Source organism: Apodemus sylvaticus, chromosome 5 (genome assembly GCF_947179515.1).
Source record: "Apodemus sylvaticus chromosome 5, mApoSyl1.1, whole genome shotgun sequence".
Taxonomy (NCBI): domain Eukaryota; kingdom Metazoa; phylum Chordata; class Mammalia; order Rodentia; family Muridae; genus Apodemus; species Apodemus sylvaticus.
In genome coordinates this window covers 127,202,965-127,218,893 of record NC_067476.1, presented here as the reverse complement: position 1 = coordinate 127,218,893, position 15,929 = coordinate 127,202,965, and the positions used below count along the sequence as shown (strand labels likewise).

General features: G+C 48.1%; 1 protein-coding gene and 1 long non-coding RNA gene across 2 annotated transcripts in view; one reads left to right on the top strand and one right to left on the bottom strand.

The window, feature by feature from the left end:
- The first annotated feature begins 207 nt into the window (after positions 1 to 207).
- Positions 208 to 15,864, top strand: LOC127685992 (uncharacterized). The gene is made up of 3 exons (XR_007977964.1): positions 208 to 274; positions 9,179 to 9,329; positions 15,546 to 15,864. It is a non-coding gene; the product is annotated as an uncharacterized LOC127685992 (long non-coding RNA).
- Positions 14,626 to 15,929, bottom strand: part of Banf2 (BANF family member 2) — a 65,071-nt gene continuing 63,767 nt past the window's right edge. The window contains exon 3 of the mRNA XM_052183782.1: positions 14,626 to 14,813. Within this exon, the coding sequence (XP_052039742.1) occupies positions 14,667 to 14,813 (147 nt within the window). The 3' untranslated portion in view covers positions 14,626 to 14,666. The remainder of the gene's footprint in view (positions 14,814 to 15,929) is intronic.

The following is a 15,929-nucleotide window of genomic DNA, read 5'->3' as shown; positions in this document are numbered from 1 at the left end:
CCTGGAGAAGGTAGCAGCTGCCACTCAACTTCCAGCGGCTGGTTGCCATGGTGCCCTCTCCTTCATGGTTTTTCAAGAATTGCTAGAGAGCTAGATTTTTCACCCAATGCCTCCCAACTTCAGAATGCTGTGACAAATGAAAGAGGAAGAGGAGGAGGAGGAGGAGGGGAAGGAGGAGGGGAGGAGGGGGAGGAGGAGGGGAGGAGGAAACTGTACAGGTCACAGAAGCATGCCAGAGGCTGTAATCTCACAGGTCACAAATTAGCTACTCATGGTGAGTTACAGCCAGTGGGCAGGGGGGAGGGGGGAGGGGAGGACAGGGGGGAGGGGGGAACGGTCTGCAAATGCGACCCTTGAGTGGCACTTTGAGAGGTGGTAACCAGGAGATGGGGGAGGGGGTAACGGAAAGGTTGCCGGCAAAGGACAGGAAACTGTGGCCAGGGTGTGGAGAATAAAGACGGAGTCCGGAGCTTTGGAGCTGGGGTACACCCAGGTGGATTGTGACATCAGATCTCTTGTTCTCTGGCAAGTGGACCTCTCCAACTCTTACTGTCACGGCTTTCCTGATTTCTGGGTTTTGGGGAGTGCCTCTCCAGGCCCTGTCTTCAGATCCCCATTACAACCCCAGTGTGAGCTGTCCGTTTCATGCCTTACCCACCCAGAGTTTTCAAAGGAAGATGTGCACTGTAATGTAAATGCAAACTTAGACATCTGCTACTGTGCTTCTCCCAGAATGACTGAAATGGGAAAGACCAGCCTAGAGAGCATCAGTGAAGACACAGGCATGCAGAAGGTCGGACATGGCTGTCCAGAGGGCAGCCTTGTGGGGAATCTGTCTGGTTAGCTAGTCAAGCTGATCACGTGTGGGCCCTGTCATCCAGCACCCCTGCTCCATGCATACCCAAGGGAGCTGAGTATGCCAAGAGTCGCAAAAGAATGTCCCATCCAGACGGCCGTTGTGATGACCAATACGTAAGTTAACCTACTCCTGAAATGGAATACGGCCCAGCCACACAAAACAAAAACAAACAAACAAACAAAAATCCGAACTGTAGCTACTGCAGTAACATGCCTCACACTGAAAGACGCCACTGCAGGGGGCCATATAAGGCCCTAGTTCAAGAGCAGTCTACCAGGCTCAGCTACCGGGTGTCAGCATAGTAGTGGTATGTGTGGGAAAGTGGACTCATGTGAGAAGGGTCTGTGAGGATACGGGTGGCCAGGGTGAGTTTGTTGATCTGAGCGGAGCGCACCTAGGTGTGCCACCCCTACATGGCTACAAGGGGATTGTTTGCTTCCGGAAACTCATCAAACTGCTGAGCTTTCTGTGTGAACATTATCAATGATTTTTTGTTTTGTTTTGTTTATAAGGACCATATTGCATAGCTTAGTCACGCGCATGCGCGTGCACACGCACACGCGCGCGCACACACACACACACACACACACACACACACACACACACACGTCTTCAGAGAAGATTTAGAGAACAAATTTGGGCTCTTAAGAGCCATTCCCCCCAAAAGAATTCCAGAACATTCCTGTCAGAAGTTACGGGGCTGGATCTCTGAGGCCAGTCTCGGTGGGCACCATGCTTTATAGGTCTTATAGGGAGGGCAAGGCTCTGGCTGTGCGGGCAGGGCAGGGGCACACGGGCTGGGGACCCTCTGAGAGAGGAATGTCGAGTGCGGTTGTGATTCAGATGAGCAATGAACTTGTTTCCTTTGGTGCAGATTTGACCCTGAGACCATTAATTGTGGGACTTTGTTCATTGACTTGTGGGCACTTTAAAAACATGACCATATTGGGTTTGGGAATTTCGCTCCTCAGCTACAGTAGAAAGTCCAGGAGCTTGGCCGGAAGTGTGGTACAATGGGGAGGCTCCACAGGGACTCCCTGCGGTGCCTGGCTGGGCCAGGGAAGGGATTTCCCTGCTTCTGCTGAGACAGGCCTTTCCGGTCTCCAGGCCTGTGTCTGCAGCAAAGCGTATTCCAGAGGTTACTGTCTTCCAAGGACTGTGGGCCGCAGTCCTTATCCGGCTGGAGGGGAGCCAGCACCTGGGAGGTCCCAGGGAGACCTTACCGGGTGGCTTCTCCTCCCTGAGAACCCCGGAAGCATCTGCACTCCTTCCAGAAGTCGACCTTTGTTCTCCCAGGTCACAGACTGGCTTAGCTGACAGGGTTTGCCTAGTCCAAGTTCCGTTTAGGGGCAGGACAAACAACTCCAAAGGAAGCTGCCTCTCAATTTACTTCAGAGTTAAGAGAAAAGAACTGATGGGAACTGGTAGAAGGCTCTCACAGTGGACGTGGGTGGCAGGGAGGGCCCCAATTTTCTCAGAGTAGCATTTAGTGCCCTCCGTGGATTCCATTCAATACTTCGTGTGTGCCTACTCATGCCAGGCACGGGGCCAGGCGCTACTGATTAATTGTAGTGGGCCAGAATAATAAAATAAGTAAATAGTGTGGTTGATTAGAAGGTGATAAATGCTAAGGAAAAAAACCGTAACCGCGCAGCTGCTGAGGAAGGAGATAAGGCTGGAGGGGCGAGCTTTTAATCTAAGGGCTGTGCAGAGGTGAGGGAGCAGGTAAAGACTGGGAAGGGGCAGTCAGGGGATAGGGGAGCAGGCTGTGAGGATGCCCAACTGGCACAATACCAACAGTGGGTCTGCTGCGTTGGGGACAGGGAGGGACAGTTTGCACTGGAACAGAATTAGTGCGGCAGCCGTCTAAATAAATTAAGCTTTACTGTGCTGAGTGGCACGGGTCAGAACTTACTGGAAAAAAAAAATAGCAGAGTCAAAAGCTTTACATCTCAAACTCTCTGCCTCCCTAAAACACACTCAAGTCCGTTCCTAGGCATCTTCCTGAAGGAAGAACAGGGCGGGCGTCTGAAATAAACAATAGCTGCCAAAGTTTTGCTTATAATGGCACCCCTCCCCCAACACCTCTCTTGGACGGAAGGTTCAAGTGAACATGGCGTGCACACACTGTGCCGTTGTACAGTCAGCTCTCCACGTCCGAGGGCTGGGTGTGCATGGGTTCACACAACCAGGCATTGTCTGCCAGATTGCGTCAGGACAGAGCATGGGCAACTTTACTCCGCTGACACGACTCTTCACAGGGCAGGACAGGGGTGGCACATTTTCTTGGCATGGCTGTGTCTTCTGGAGAGGCTCTGCCGTGCACGGGAGGGGTGTATCAGTGTGTGCAAATGCTAAACCAATTCACACCGGGCCCTGAGTGCTCAGGCACCGTCCATGGAGAGGCAACCGAGACTCGAATGCACAGAACTGTCCACACTTTCCCTCTGCTTCCTTTTTCTACTGAGGCTTTAAATCTAAGGCCTGGTGCATGCTAGGCAAGGCCTCTACCCCTGAGCTGTATAATTAGCCTCTTTTACACTATATCTTTTACATTTATCTATCTATCTATCTATCTATCTATCTATCTATCTATCTATCTATCCATTTATTTATTTGTTTATTTATTTATTTATATGTGAGTAAGGTTGTGGGGTGCGGGCTTGGGGCTACTGTGGCACCCTTGAGAAGGCAGAGGACAGCTTGTGGACAGTTAGTAGGCTTTCTTTTCTCATCCTGTGAGGTTTGAGGGTTGAACTCAGGCTGTCAGGCTTGGTGGCAAGTGCCCGTACCCAGAGATCTGTCTCATCTGCCCCCACTTTTTAGTTTTGAGATAGGGTCTCATTCCACTGACCAGGATGACCTTGAACTTGTGATTCTCCTGCCTCAGCCTCTCTAGAAGCTGGGATTTATAAGTCTGTACTGTTTTTCGAGGATTTAATGATGGAAGGAAAATGTTTTAAAATATGTAAATATATAAATGCTTAAACCGAGATAATGCCTCCTCACTGTGATTTCAACTTGTTTTTTAAAATGCATATATACACACACAGGCTCCCACACAGATGGTTCTTGGAAACATGATGCTTAGGGAAAGAAGCCAGAAGGCAGAGGCCACATAACACACGATTCCATGCATATGAAGTGTCTAGAACAGACAAATCTATAGAGACAGAAAGCAGATGAGCGGGTCTCTAGGGAGGGGAGGCGCTGTGGGGAGGGAGTGTCTGCTAACAGCCCCGTCTTTGGGTGATTAGAACAGTCTGAAGTTCATTGCCCCGATAGACTAAAGCATGAACCTGTGCCCCTTCAGGTGGGGACTTGAATGTTATGTGAATTTTATTCTAATAAAACTGTCCTTGAAAATGCGCATGAAGGCTAGCAAGATGGCTCAGTACCTAAAGGCGCTTGCGGCCCAGACTGCCAATCAGAGTTCAACCCAAGACCCATGTGGTGGAAGGAGAGGAGCAAACCCCCCAAGTGCCCTCTGGCTGCCACACATACGCTGTGCCGCTATGGGGTGGCCATCAACATATAAGCAAATGCAGTTTAGTTAAGGAATGCTTCGGAGAATGTGTGGACAGAAACAAACCCTTTGACAGCAGGGATGACTTTCTCGGTCTTCAGTGTATCCTGCTTTCTAGTTTCTACAGCGAGAAGGTGCTGCTTTCCCCTCATGCCCAACCGCACACTTACAGAACATTATACATGGCAGTATATAAAGAGGCCAAAGGGCAAGGATTGCATGAGACAAAGCCTCCTCTTGGGTGGCCTGGGATCCCTCCTTCTCTGGCCCCCAGGATGGAGCCATGTGGAAAATGTATTGAACAGCATCCCATCACGATACTAAAATACCAGAGGCAGTCAACTAATAAAGAGAAGACATTCATTTTCACAGCCTAGAGCCTGCCAGTGCACTACTACTGGGCAGATTACTTTTGGCCTGTGGGTTAAGGTTAGGGTTAGGGTTAGGGTTAGGGTTAGGGTTAGGGTTAGGGTTAGGGTTAGGGTTAGAGTAAGAGCATGGTGGAGCTAAACTGTTCACTTCAAAGCTAGGAAGCAAAGAGAGTGGAAGGTCCAGGACCCCGTGGTTCTCCTTTGCAGCCATACTTCCAGTAACCTCAGCTTCTTTCTTCAGCTTCCACCACCTCCCAAAAGTGCAGCTCTGGCCCCAAGTCTTTTCACATGGACCTCTGGGGGGATACTCTAGATCCAAAGTCCATCAGGATGTTTGTCCCAGTTTTCTACCCTTCCTTCTCCCTTGGTGTTGAGTGAGGCTCTGTCATTAGCCCTATAATTTTTTTTTATTTCGGTTTTTTGAGACAGGGTTTTTCTGTATAGCCTTGGCTGTCCTGGAACTAGCTCTATAGTTCAGGCTAGATTCAAACTCACAAAGATCTGCCTGCCTCTGCTTCCCAGGAGTGCTGGGATTAAAGCCATACCCTGTAAATAAATTGTTAGCAAATGTGATGGGACACCTGTGAACCAGGACATTTGATCACCAGTACAAACCCCTCACACCATCTGTGAATACTCCAATCGAGATGCGGTGTCAGCTCCATCCTAGAATGAGAACAAAGCAGCGGGCAGGATGGCCACATAGCGGAACTGAGGTATAGAGTCTCTAGACCCTGGGTTCTTAGGGCTGTTGTTGTTGGATCCTTTCCTAGGAGACACAAGCACTGTCTATTCCACTAGCCAGGGCATCAGCGACAGACCAATGTAACACTTTGCAACACACCTGAAGTAGCCAAAGCAACCCAGCATCCATCTTGGATAGCTAATGAGTGTCCTGAGCTGGCTTTCAGAAGTATGGGTGAAGGGCTGCTTGTAGGAGTTCAGGTGACCCCTGGTATAAATGATGACATCCCCCATAGCTATGTAGATGGGTTCCCCATTTCTGTTAACCCTCAACACGCCAGGTACTCTCATGAATCCCAAGACCTTGTACAGTTGGGGGGCAGGTGCCGGAGAAAATGGCTGGAATCTCAGGTAAAGGACTAATGTCCCTCACTGCCTCAGACCAGACCTTGCTGCAGGTCTCTGTAAGCAATCACAGATTCTCAGATTAAGACAGTGATGGGTGTTTCTGGAGAATGAAGTGCTTTTCTACAGAAGTCTGGTAGTAGTTGTTTTCACAGCAAATCCAGTCTATCCTAACTATTGGAGGCAAACAGATTTGAGGAGGTACACTGTCATCAAAACAAACACACCCAAAAAAACAAAATAAAAAAACCAAAAAGTGGTACATAGCTCACTGCCGCAGGGCACAGCATCTCCTTTGCTATTTAAAATGCCTTTATGCTTATTTCTGGAGCTGTCTTTAAAACAGAGCTAGGAGACAGCCCAGAAAGCAAATGCAGACATCTCAAATGACTTGTCCATGGTCCTGGCCCTGCTTAGTGGCATTATGTGCTGCTGCGCTGCCCTGTATCTGGTGGCAGGGACCTTTAGTCTGGTCCAAGCCAATCCAGGCACTGGCCTGGGCCCCGTAGCACAGCAGTTATATCTCTGTCCTTCAGAGCTGTCCTTGGAATAAGGCAGGCTTGGCAGAGATGTAGAACCATGAAGAATTAGGGAGAAAAGAAATGGTCCAAAGAGACCACCTCTCTCTTCTGTTTCTTCAAAGTGACTTTGGCCTTGGGAAAGGAAAAAAAACTAGAGAGCAGTGAAAATGAGATCTCCAAATCCAAGGCGCAGAGAAGGCAAGGGCAGCTTTACCTCTGCTTGGAAAGACAGAACTGATGGGCAGTCACACGAGGCTCCTCAGAACAGTGGGCTTAAAGGTCCTGTTTGACACAGGCCTAGAATGGGAGGCTAAGGATACTGAAGGTGGTAATGTCTTCTATTGTTTTCTTTCTACTGAGTCACACAAGTAATGGTGCAAAAGTGTCCAGATAGCGTAGTAGTTGGCACAGTTCAGAAAGGGGAAATGCTCTTCAATCCCACCAGATACCAACTATTGACAATTGTTTCCTTCCTTATTTTCTGTGCATATATTTGTCATAAGATAGTCAGAATACTCGAGACTCACCATTCATCTTGTATCTATCTGTCCGTTCGCCCGTCCATCCATCCATCCACCCACCCATCCATCCATCCACCCATCTATCCATTCACCTATCCATCCATCCATCCATCCATCCACCCACCCACCCACCCATCCATCCACCTGTCTATCCATTCACCTATCCACCCACCCATCCATCCATCCATCCACCCACCCATCCATCCATCTATCCATTCACCTATCCACCCACCCACCCACCCATCCATCCATCCACCCACCCACCCACCCACCCATCCATCCACCCGTCTATCCATTCACCTATCCACCCACCCATCCATCCATCCACCCACCCATCCATCCATCCATCTATCCATTCACCTATCCACCCACCCACTCACCCATCCATCCATCCATCCATCCACCCATCCACCCACCCATCCATCCATCCATCCATCTGCTATCTTCTATGTTGTTTGTACCATTGAATCTTTCTCTAACACCTCCGTTGTCCTCCACAGCCAGCTTGTCTTATCTTCCCGTTTCATTCCCACAGTACTGAGAAAACAGGAATGATCAGATGAGAAATCCTCCAATCCCTAGCACAACAGCCAGCTCTGTCTTCCCTCCTCTGGTCTGCTATGGGTGTGCTGCAATCTCCAGACCAGTCTCTCCTGTTGGTGCCTGAGTCCCATGCTTGCTACCTACTCCAGGGCACAGTACCAGAGACGCACACACACTTCTCTCACGCCAGCCAAGTTTTCTTGGCTTCCCAGTGTGTTTGACCCACTCAGCTGCTTCACTGGACTCAAGCTCACCCTGGGAGTTCATCCAATCTGCTGGCTGCTCTGTTTTTTCGGCAGATCCTGATGCTCTTGCTCTTTAACCCATCTAGGGATCAACCTTAAGCATGGATCCAAAATCTCACCCATTTCACAAGTCTGTTACACCATTCCGCTCTTCACCATGGCCACTGGGATCTTTTTCCCTTTTGGCCTATAGACTGTCAACACCACACAGTGGTCCTTCTATGGCACATCAAATCATGTGACCCTGCAGTAGATTTCTCTCTCAACCTGACTGAATGGCCAACGTCCCACGAATAAACAGCCAGGTCTTTCCCAATCAGTTTCTAGTTTTCCCTCTGCCTTCCTCATTCCTTCCCTTGGACTCACACTCACACCCCAGGGCCTTTGCACAGGCTCTTCCCTCTGTCACAGAGTTCCCTCTCAGTCACCTGCTATTCTCAGACTCACCTCTTTCCCTTTAGCACATTATAGACATCCGTGTTCACTCAAATTTCTGTCTGTCCCCGTGACGGCTACCCTAGTGCCCCCGAAAGCATCTCCAACTTACCAAACAAGTTACTACCACAAAGGGAGCTTTGCAGGCAGCAGGCACAGCTTTGGCTTTAGAAAGACCTGGAGTGAGTCAGCTGGGTTGAGGCCCCCCACCGCCACCTATGGCCCACTCTGTCCCTCCCCTTTATTCTCTCCCTTTTCCTCCCCATGTCCCCTCCCCATCCTCCCCAAGTGGGACCTTCCTTCTAATGCTAAGCTCAAAACGTCACTTGAGTGACAAGACACACTTAGCACTCTACATTGTAATATTTTGGCTGTCAGCGTCACCATGAATAGAGCTTTGAGCATGTCCAGGGGGTCTCTGTCTTCCTAGTGCATGAATAGACACATTCAGAGCCATCTTGCAGATGCCCCGCTGGGCCAAGGGGAGGCCTCACAAAGATAATGTTAACTTGTGGCAAGGGATGGATTTTGTTTCAAAGTTAAGTCCCATTGTTTCCATAGCACACTTGAGGCAGGGGCTTCCGGTGTTCCTCGCCCCTTATTTCCTGGCAGTGGTCAGCCACTGTCTTTCCCTAGTGAGCAGCTCCGTTCCTGGGATCAGCTACCCACCAGTGTCTGGGGATTGTGTGTGAATACACCAGGGTGGGGTCACATTACCTGCTGGCTCTCCTCCAGCTGCCAGAAATGCTCCTCAGGGGTAAGTTTTTCCTGTCCACCCTGATCAATAGTGGCAAGGCCCCTTTATTGGCTGCTTTCTCTTCTGGTATGTTTCTGCTCTGACCTATATTTCCTGGGTTTCCCCTTACACTCCACCCCATAGGGCTTTTGTCTTAGGATTATTGGGGGAGTAAGCCTTGCATGGCTCCCCTCTCTCATCCATCCCTCATCGCTATAGAGCTCAGGAAGCCAGAAACTCTGACCTCAGCCCTAACCGCTATTTGAACCTTAGTTAGACACTTATAAATTCTAATCAAAAATCATTGATTCCTGGCCAAACTCACATTCCAGATCCAGAGTCAAGAGGAGAGGGAAAGCTTCCTACCTTGAAGTTATCTTAACTGCTTCAGATGCTGGTCAAAGCTCTCAAACAATACCCTTTCCAAATCACAGACTTGCCACCCTGCCCAGAGATTCCATTGGCTGGGCTAAGAACTTTAAGGTAAGCCACTTCTGGTGTGTCCTTAATACACCTTTGGGACCAGGATTGGGAGGAGTAGTGTGAGCCCACAAAATCAGTTAGCATTGGGATATGTCTGATGTTCATCTATCTTTTCCTCCCACACATTAAAGAGTGTGCAGGGCCAAAGAGTGGTTGTCCTGGACTCGTGGGCCAGAGAAGACCTCACCTGGATCCAATAAATTGCTGTCTGGCCTCTCTGCTAACACACAGATGTTCATTACTTTCTGAGGGCCATGAGGAGGCCAGAGCTCTAAGGAGACCAGAGACAGTACTGTTTTACCTCGTTCTTACCGAACCATGTAATTTACACATGCTGACCCACTTTGTAAGGAGGCAACAACACTAAGATTACTGTCTTGCCCTTGTTTTGTGGAGGATCCTGAGGCTCAGTGAAGTTGTCCTGGGATGAGGCAATGCTCAGCAGAGACAACACTCACACCCATATCTGACTAACTCTGAAAACAATATTCTTTTACCTGCTCTGGACTCTTCAGCTAAACAAGTGTTTGGACTTTGGCAGGGTAGGGTCAGTCATTAGAGACTAGAAGGAAGGTGTCAATTGCTGCAGAGCAAACTTCCCCAACACCATTGGTCAGAAATTTGCAAGTCTTTCTTCTTGTGAAGTGGAGGGTTGAGTGGTCCACACAGGACCATATGGGCAGCAGGGCAACTGCAGCAGCCTGCTGGCCTTTGGTCCTTCCTGAGGGTTAGGGTAAGCTCAAACCCACCTAAAATTTCTTCTGGGGCCCAAGAAGATGGGACAATGATTACTTAAGGCAGTAGCTCTTCTTTGGGTGTCCACAGGAGCAAATTAGAGTGGATATTAATGTGGGACAATCTACCAGACAGATGTGGTGTTATGACAGCCCCATATCATTGGCCAAGGCAAATCACACAGTCAAGTGTGTAAGTCAACTGGATAGGAATCATTTTTTTGCCTGTGAAGGAAGGAAGTAGTTATAGTGTCAAAGGTAAGATTCTAACAGAGGTGAAGACCAGAGGCCATTTTACTGAAGCAATCAGGCCAGTTTTTCTAGAAAGAAGACAAGAAAATAAGTCAAGGTAATGAATGAGCGATGGAGGAAATTTCTTGTCTTGGGTAAGGTCTTGCGGGGCGGGGGGGGGGGGGGGGCGGCAGTGTTCACTCTGATATCTTACAAATCATGTTCTACAGGGAAGAGCCACTCTTGCTGTTAATATATAGGATTCCTCTGTACAAGCTCTCTAGTTTTGAATACCTTGTACCCTACAGATTTCTTATCTCCCTATAACCACTATGATTCTAGACAATCCTGGACCAAGGGATAAATTTCAACAGTGTTAGGAGAAGTGTAAAGAGACCATGAGAAAACTACCTTTTCTTTTCCTTTGGAGACAACGGGCTTCTGTCTTCCAAATGACTACCACCAGAAAGTTAGTCCAAGGGTGGGTTATGAAGAGGGAGCAAGGGTAGACTGGGGAGTCAAGGCCTGGTCTCTCAGAAGGCAGAGCTGTGTAGCTCCTGCCCTCTCCTTAGGGAAAACAAAGGAAGAGAGCTAGAGTGGGCAGACTGTAGTTGAGATAGCCCAACATGTTACAACTTTGGAAGTACAGCATCAATGAGGCATTCTGGGAAAAAAAGAGAGAGCTTAATCGATGTTACTGTTTGGTGAGTGTAATCTTTACGCTTTCCCATTTCCTCTGAAGAGACCTGCCCCCTTTAGAGTTGAGGGGTTATGTGACATGCTATGGACAATGAGATATAAGTACCTGTAGGATGTGGGACCTCTAGGGAGAGGCTTTTCCCTGGCTCCTTCCTGTCATGATTATCATGGGTATGTGCACACGGAAAGGGGACATGCCTCCACCTGAGTCTCTGATTACGGGGCCAGTTCTCCTGATGACATGTACTGGACACACAGCATGAGAGAGAGGCCAACCTTTGCTAAGTCACAGAGAACTTTGAGATGGTTCTAGCACTGCAGCCCTGCCTGTGCTGACTAATACATGACAACTCAGAGGAGCACCAAAGAATTTGAGGTGACAAAGCTGTGACCTCGAAGGTTCTGGCACTAACAAAGATTAATGAAGCTCTGAAATATACAACGGGTTTATGCTTATAGGAAGAGTGTAGATGTTATAAAACTTAAACAAATTGGAAGTATTAAGAAAACCAATAAAATGTGAATTGAGGAAGAAATTAAATAGAGTTCTTTTGACTTTTATAGTGGGAATTCACACCAACTATCATTTAAAACAAGTTTAAACCCAAAGATAATTTTTCCCTGTCATGTTATACTTTGAATTTTTTAATTTACTTTTATATGTCTGAGTGTTTTGCTTGCATGTAAATATGTGTACCACATATATGCCTAGTACCCAAAGTGGCCAGAAAGGTCACTGGATCCCCTAGGACTACTGTTAGATAGATAGTTGTGAACTGTCATATAGGTGCTAGGAATTGAACTTGGGTCTCTGAAAGAGAAGTCAGTGCTCTTAACTGCTAAGCTGTCTCTTGAGCCCTATACTTCAGAATTTTAACCAAGAAAATCAATTTTCTTGATGGGCCTCAAACCAAGGCCTCAAACATGTTAGACAAATACTCCACCACTGAACTCCATCCTCATGTTTGAAAGATCTTGATTTAGAGCTGTGTCACTGTGTCTAATAAGGAAAGGAATTTAGCAAAATTCAGCCTTTTTTTTCCACTTTTACTTTTCTTCCTCTTGTTAAAATAAAAGTTAATGAGTCTTTTAGAAGCAGACTCAGATGCTAAATTTGAATATTTTGGGTGGCAGAGGGGAGATATGAGGGTTAATTTTAGTTGTCAACTTGACAGAAGCTAGACTCACTGGGAAATGGGCCGCTGGGAATCCCTGGGAGGATTTTCTTGTTGCATTAATTGAGATGAAGATCTACCCACTGGCTGGGATCCTAGACTGTTTAAGTGGAGAAAGGTAGTGGCTTGTATCTATCGCTCTCTCCTTGATGGTGGGAGCAATACAACCAATCCAAGCTCTTGTTTCTGTGACAAACCTTTCCAGAATCACTGTAACCTGGACCTGTGAACCAAATAAATCCTTTTTCTCTTAAGATGCTTTTGTCAAGCTACTGCATCACAGCACCAGAGAACACTAAGACAGGAGATGTCTCAGGAATCACTGACAGGGCTGTGACGTAGGAAGAGAAGGGTGTGGATACAGGATAGTAAAGAGAAAATGGGGTTTGGTCCTAATGGGGCGCCTGTTTCAGAGCTGTCCTACCCAGATGACAAGGACAGTTTTCCTGTCAACTTCACGTGTCTGTTTCCCCCTGGTTGTTGACTGCATGGTTCATTCTCCTATGTCTAAAGGCTGGTCCCGCCCCTGTAGCCAGAGAGACCCTCAGCAGAGTGGGCACTATACTCCCTAGGAGAAACTATTGAACCTCCCTGGAAGAGCAGGCGCCCACAGGAAGAGGCACCAACAACACGGAGTAAAACATTTGGTTTAAAAAGCCTGTCTAGGAGATTAGCATCAGATGAATTATGCTAAATTTAAAATGCCAATCTCAAAAGGCTATACATTGAGTTATTCCATTTATACAGATTTCTAGAAAAGCCACAACTTTGACAGAAATTCATCATGTAGCCGCTGGGAGCTGGGGGTGGGGGAGGGGATGGCTATGGAGAGGCAGAACCATACTAAAAGATGTTTCTCTGTGTAGAGGTATACCTAAAGACCCCAACAGCAAAGGCCTCAAAAACATGCCTGCATTCTTTGTTGTTTCAAGGAGGAGGAATTCTTGTTCCTAGGATACTTAATGGCTTGCCTCTAAAAAATAGAATATGAAATCAGGCATGGGATGTAGCATGAGTCAGAGACTAGGTCACAGGAAGCAGGGTGGGATTCTGTCTCTGTGTTCTCTGTCTACCCCACCCGCATCCCCAGCAGACTCCCCGGAAGTTCCAGTGAGTAAAAGAGCCCTCCAGCCAACAGCCACGTGAAGGAGCCTCTTGGAAGTGGATCCTCCATCCTAGTTCTAGAGGAAGTTGCTAACAGGCTATGACCTCGTGAGACATCAAGACACCACCAGTCAGCTGAATGACCTTCAAGATCCTGTCCCTCAGGACCGCATACATAGGCTAGGACTCCAAAACACTAAGGTGTTTCCAACACTAGAGTTCAGATTTAAGATGATTTGTGTATTCCCAAAGCAAAACCCTCTGATCTGAAAGGCCCCAGAATGAAAATACCCAAGTTTGACGCCTTTCGGATTTTTACATAGGTCTTGTCAGCACCCATGTGCGATGCCAGCTTTCAGAGATTCTGCGCCTCCTTCCACAGGTCTGCGGGCTCTGCGGGGTAAACCCAGTTTCCAGGCTTGCACAGCACATCCGCTCTGCTTTGTCCTTCCCACCCTGTCAGGTTGGAGGTGCCTTACCTGGAGTAGAATTGGCTTCCTGTTTTAAGCTGTTCTGTATCGGGGTAGCTTGCTATACATCGATGTGTGACCGAGGCACTGACTGGAACTCTAATGCGCCTTTAAAACGCTATGCACAGAGTCGCATAACTTTCGGAGAGAGTGATATGGTGTTATATTCATCTAGAGCGAGTGATGACTGTCTCTGGGTGTGCTTCAAGGTGAATTTGAGTTTTATTATTTTATTCCATTCATAAACCCTTCTTAAGATGCTCACACATCACCGAAGTCAGGAAAAGCCACGCTCGGTGGCTCACGCCTGTGATCACAACTTGGAATTATGAGGCCAGCTGAGGTTACATAGTGAATTCTAGGCCAGCCTGGATTAAAGATGGAGACTCTGTCTCAAATGAATGGATGAATGAATGAATAAATAAATGTGTGTGCTGTGTGTGTGTGTGTGTGTGTGTGTGTGTCTGTTGTAAAACTGCAGAGATGGATCAGACAAGTGCTTGGCACACGGACACAATGGCTAGAGTTTGAATCCCTAGCACCCACATTAAAGAAAATCTGGGTCTGGTGGCACATGTCTAGAGATAAGTGGATTCCCGATACTTGATGGCTGCCTAGTCTTGCCTGATTGGTATGTTCCAAGTTCTTTGAGAGACCTTCTCTCAAAACATAAGCTGGACAACAACCAGGAAAGACAACCAGGTCAACTTTTGGTGTTCATCGGCAACTCTTCCCCATCACCTGTATACATCAGGCACGTACACATATGTGTGCACATCACACACACACACACACACACACACAGAGAGAGAGAGAGAGAGAGAGAGAGAGAGAGAGATTAGGGACACAAGTAACAACTTGGAGGTTGTGTGTAGGTAGCATTGGTATCCTTTATCTGGGGTAGAGCCGCGGGGCCAGGGGTAGCTACAGGAAACAGGCACACCATTCCTTCAGGCAGGTGGAGCTCTGGCGGGCCTCACACTCCGTAGCTCCACAGCAGCAGATGATCCACCTCTGGAACTCTGCTTCATTCTTGTGCATCAGAAGAAACTGTCCCAACAGGACATAGGCCTGGGAAGAGGGGCAGGAGGGAGGATGACAGAGGGTAATCAGAATCTCACTCAGATGTGCCTGGCCCTCACCCGCCATCCCTGCTCAGGTGACAGCCTGAGGTAAAGGTTGGAGTGTGGGTCAGACAGGGCCAGTTCCTGACAAGGCCCTGGGGAGAGGCGGGGTCGAGATCATCACAGGTCTCTCACACAGGCCAGTCCCTCTGGTATAGAGGTATTGTCCTGCAGTGACAAGTAGGCCTTGTCCTCAAACTTGAAGACATTTCCTGTCATCTTATGAAAGAGAACTTTCTGACTCAGTATCTCAAACTAGGATAGAGCCCAAGGATCTCCATTTCTAGTAGGCTCCCAGCATGTGTTCGGGGCACAGGGAATGGGTGACTTGCATACTCTGAACTCCTTTTAGGTCTGTTATTTAATGTTTTCTTTTCTTTTTCCCCTTTGTTGTTGGTGGTGTGTATATGTGCACACTGTGGACTAAACCCAGTGCCTTGCATGCGCTAGGCAAGGACTCTAGTACTGAGCTACCTCTGAAGGGCAAGCAGTTCCTTCTTCAAAATACACACAGAGCTAAGTCTAATTGGAGTCTAGCTCCCTGGCCCACTGTTTTCGCAGCTCTGTTAGCATGGTGGCTAATTCTACATTATGGGGACTGTCCTATCCACTGCCGGACATTTAAAAACAGTTCTGTTTTCTATTCCTGGATGCTGGTACCACCTTCCACCTTCTCCAGTTTCTCAGAAAGAAGCAGTCATGAGGATCTCACCTGAGAACCACTGCAGGTGTGGCTGGCAGAAGAAAGGCATGTTCCGCATCCATTTGCCTTTGCAAACTACCTGTGTGATCTCAGTAACTCAGCAGAAAGGAGAATTCACAAAACCTGAGGCCCTGCCCTGCCCTGCCCTGCCCTGCCCTGCCCCGCCCTGCCCTTCCCTGTATACCTGTACACGTGTGTTTTAAAAGGGAAGGTGAGGGAAGACATGAATTCCTTGGAGAGTCATGCCCATGGGAACAGCACAGATGGCATAAATCATGCTAAACCTTGACCCACATTTTCCAGCCTCAAACTGGAGCTGCATCACTGCCCCACCCCACCTCCACCCCCTACCCCACCCCC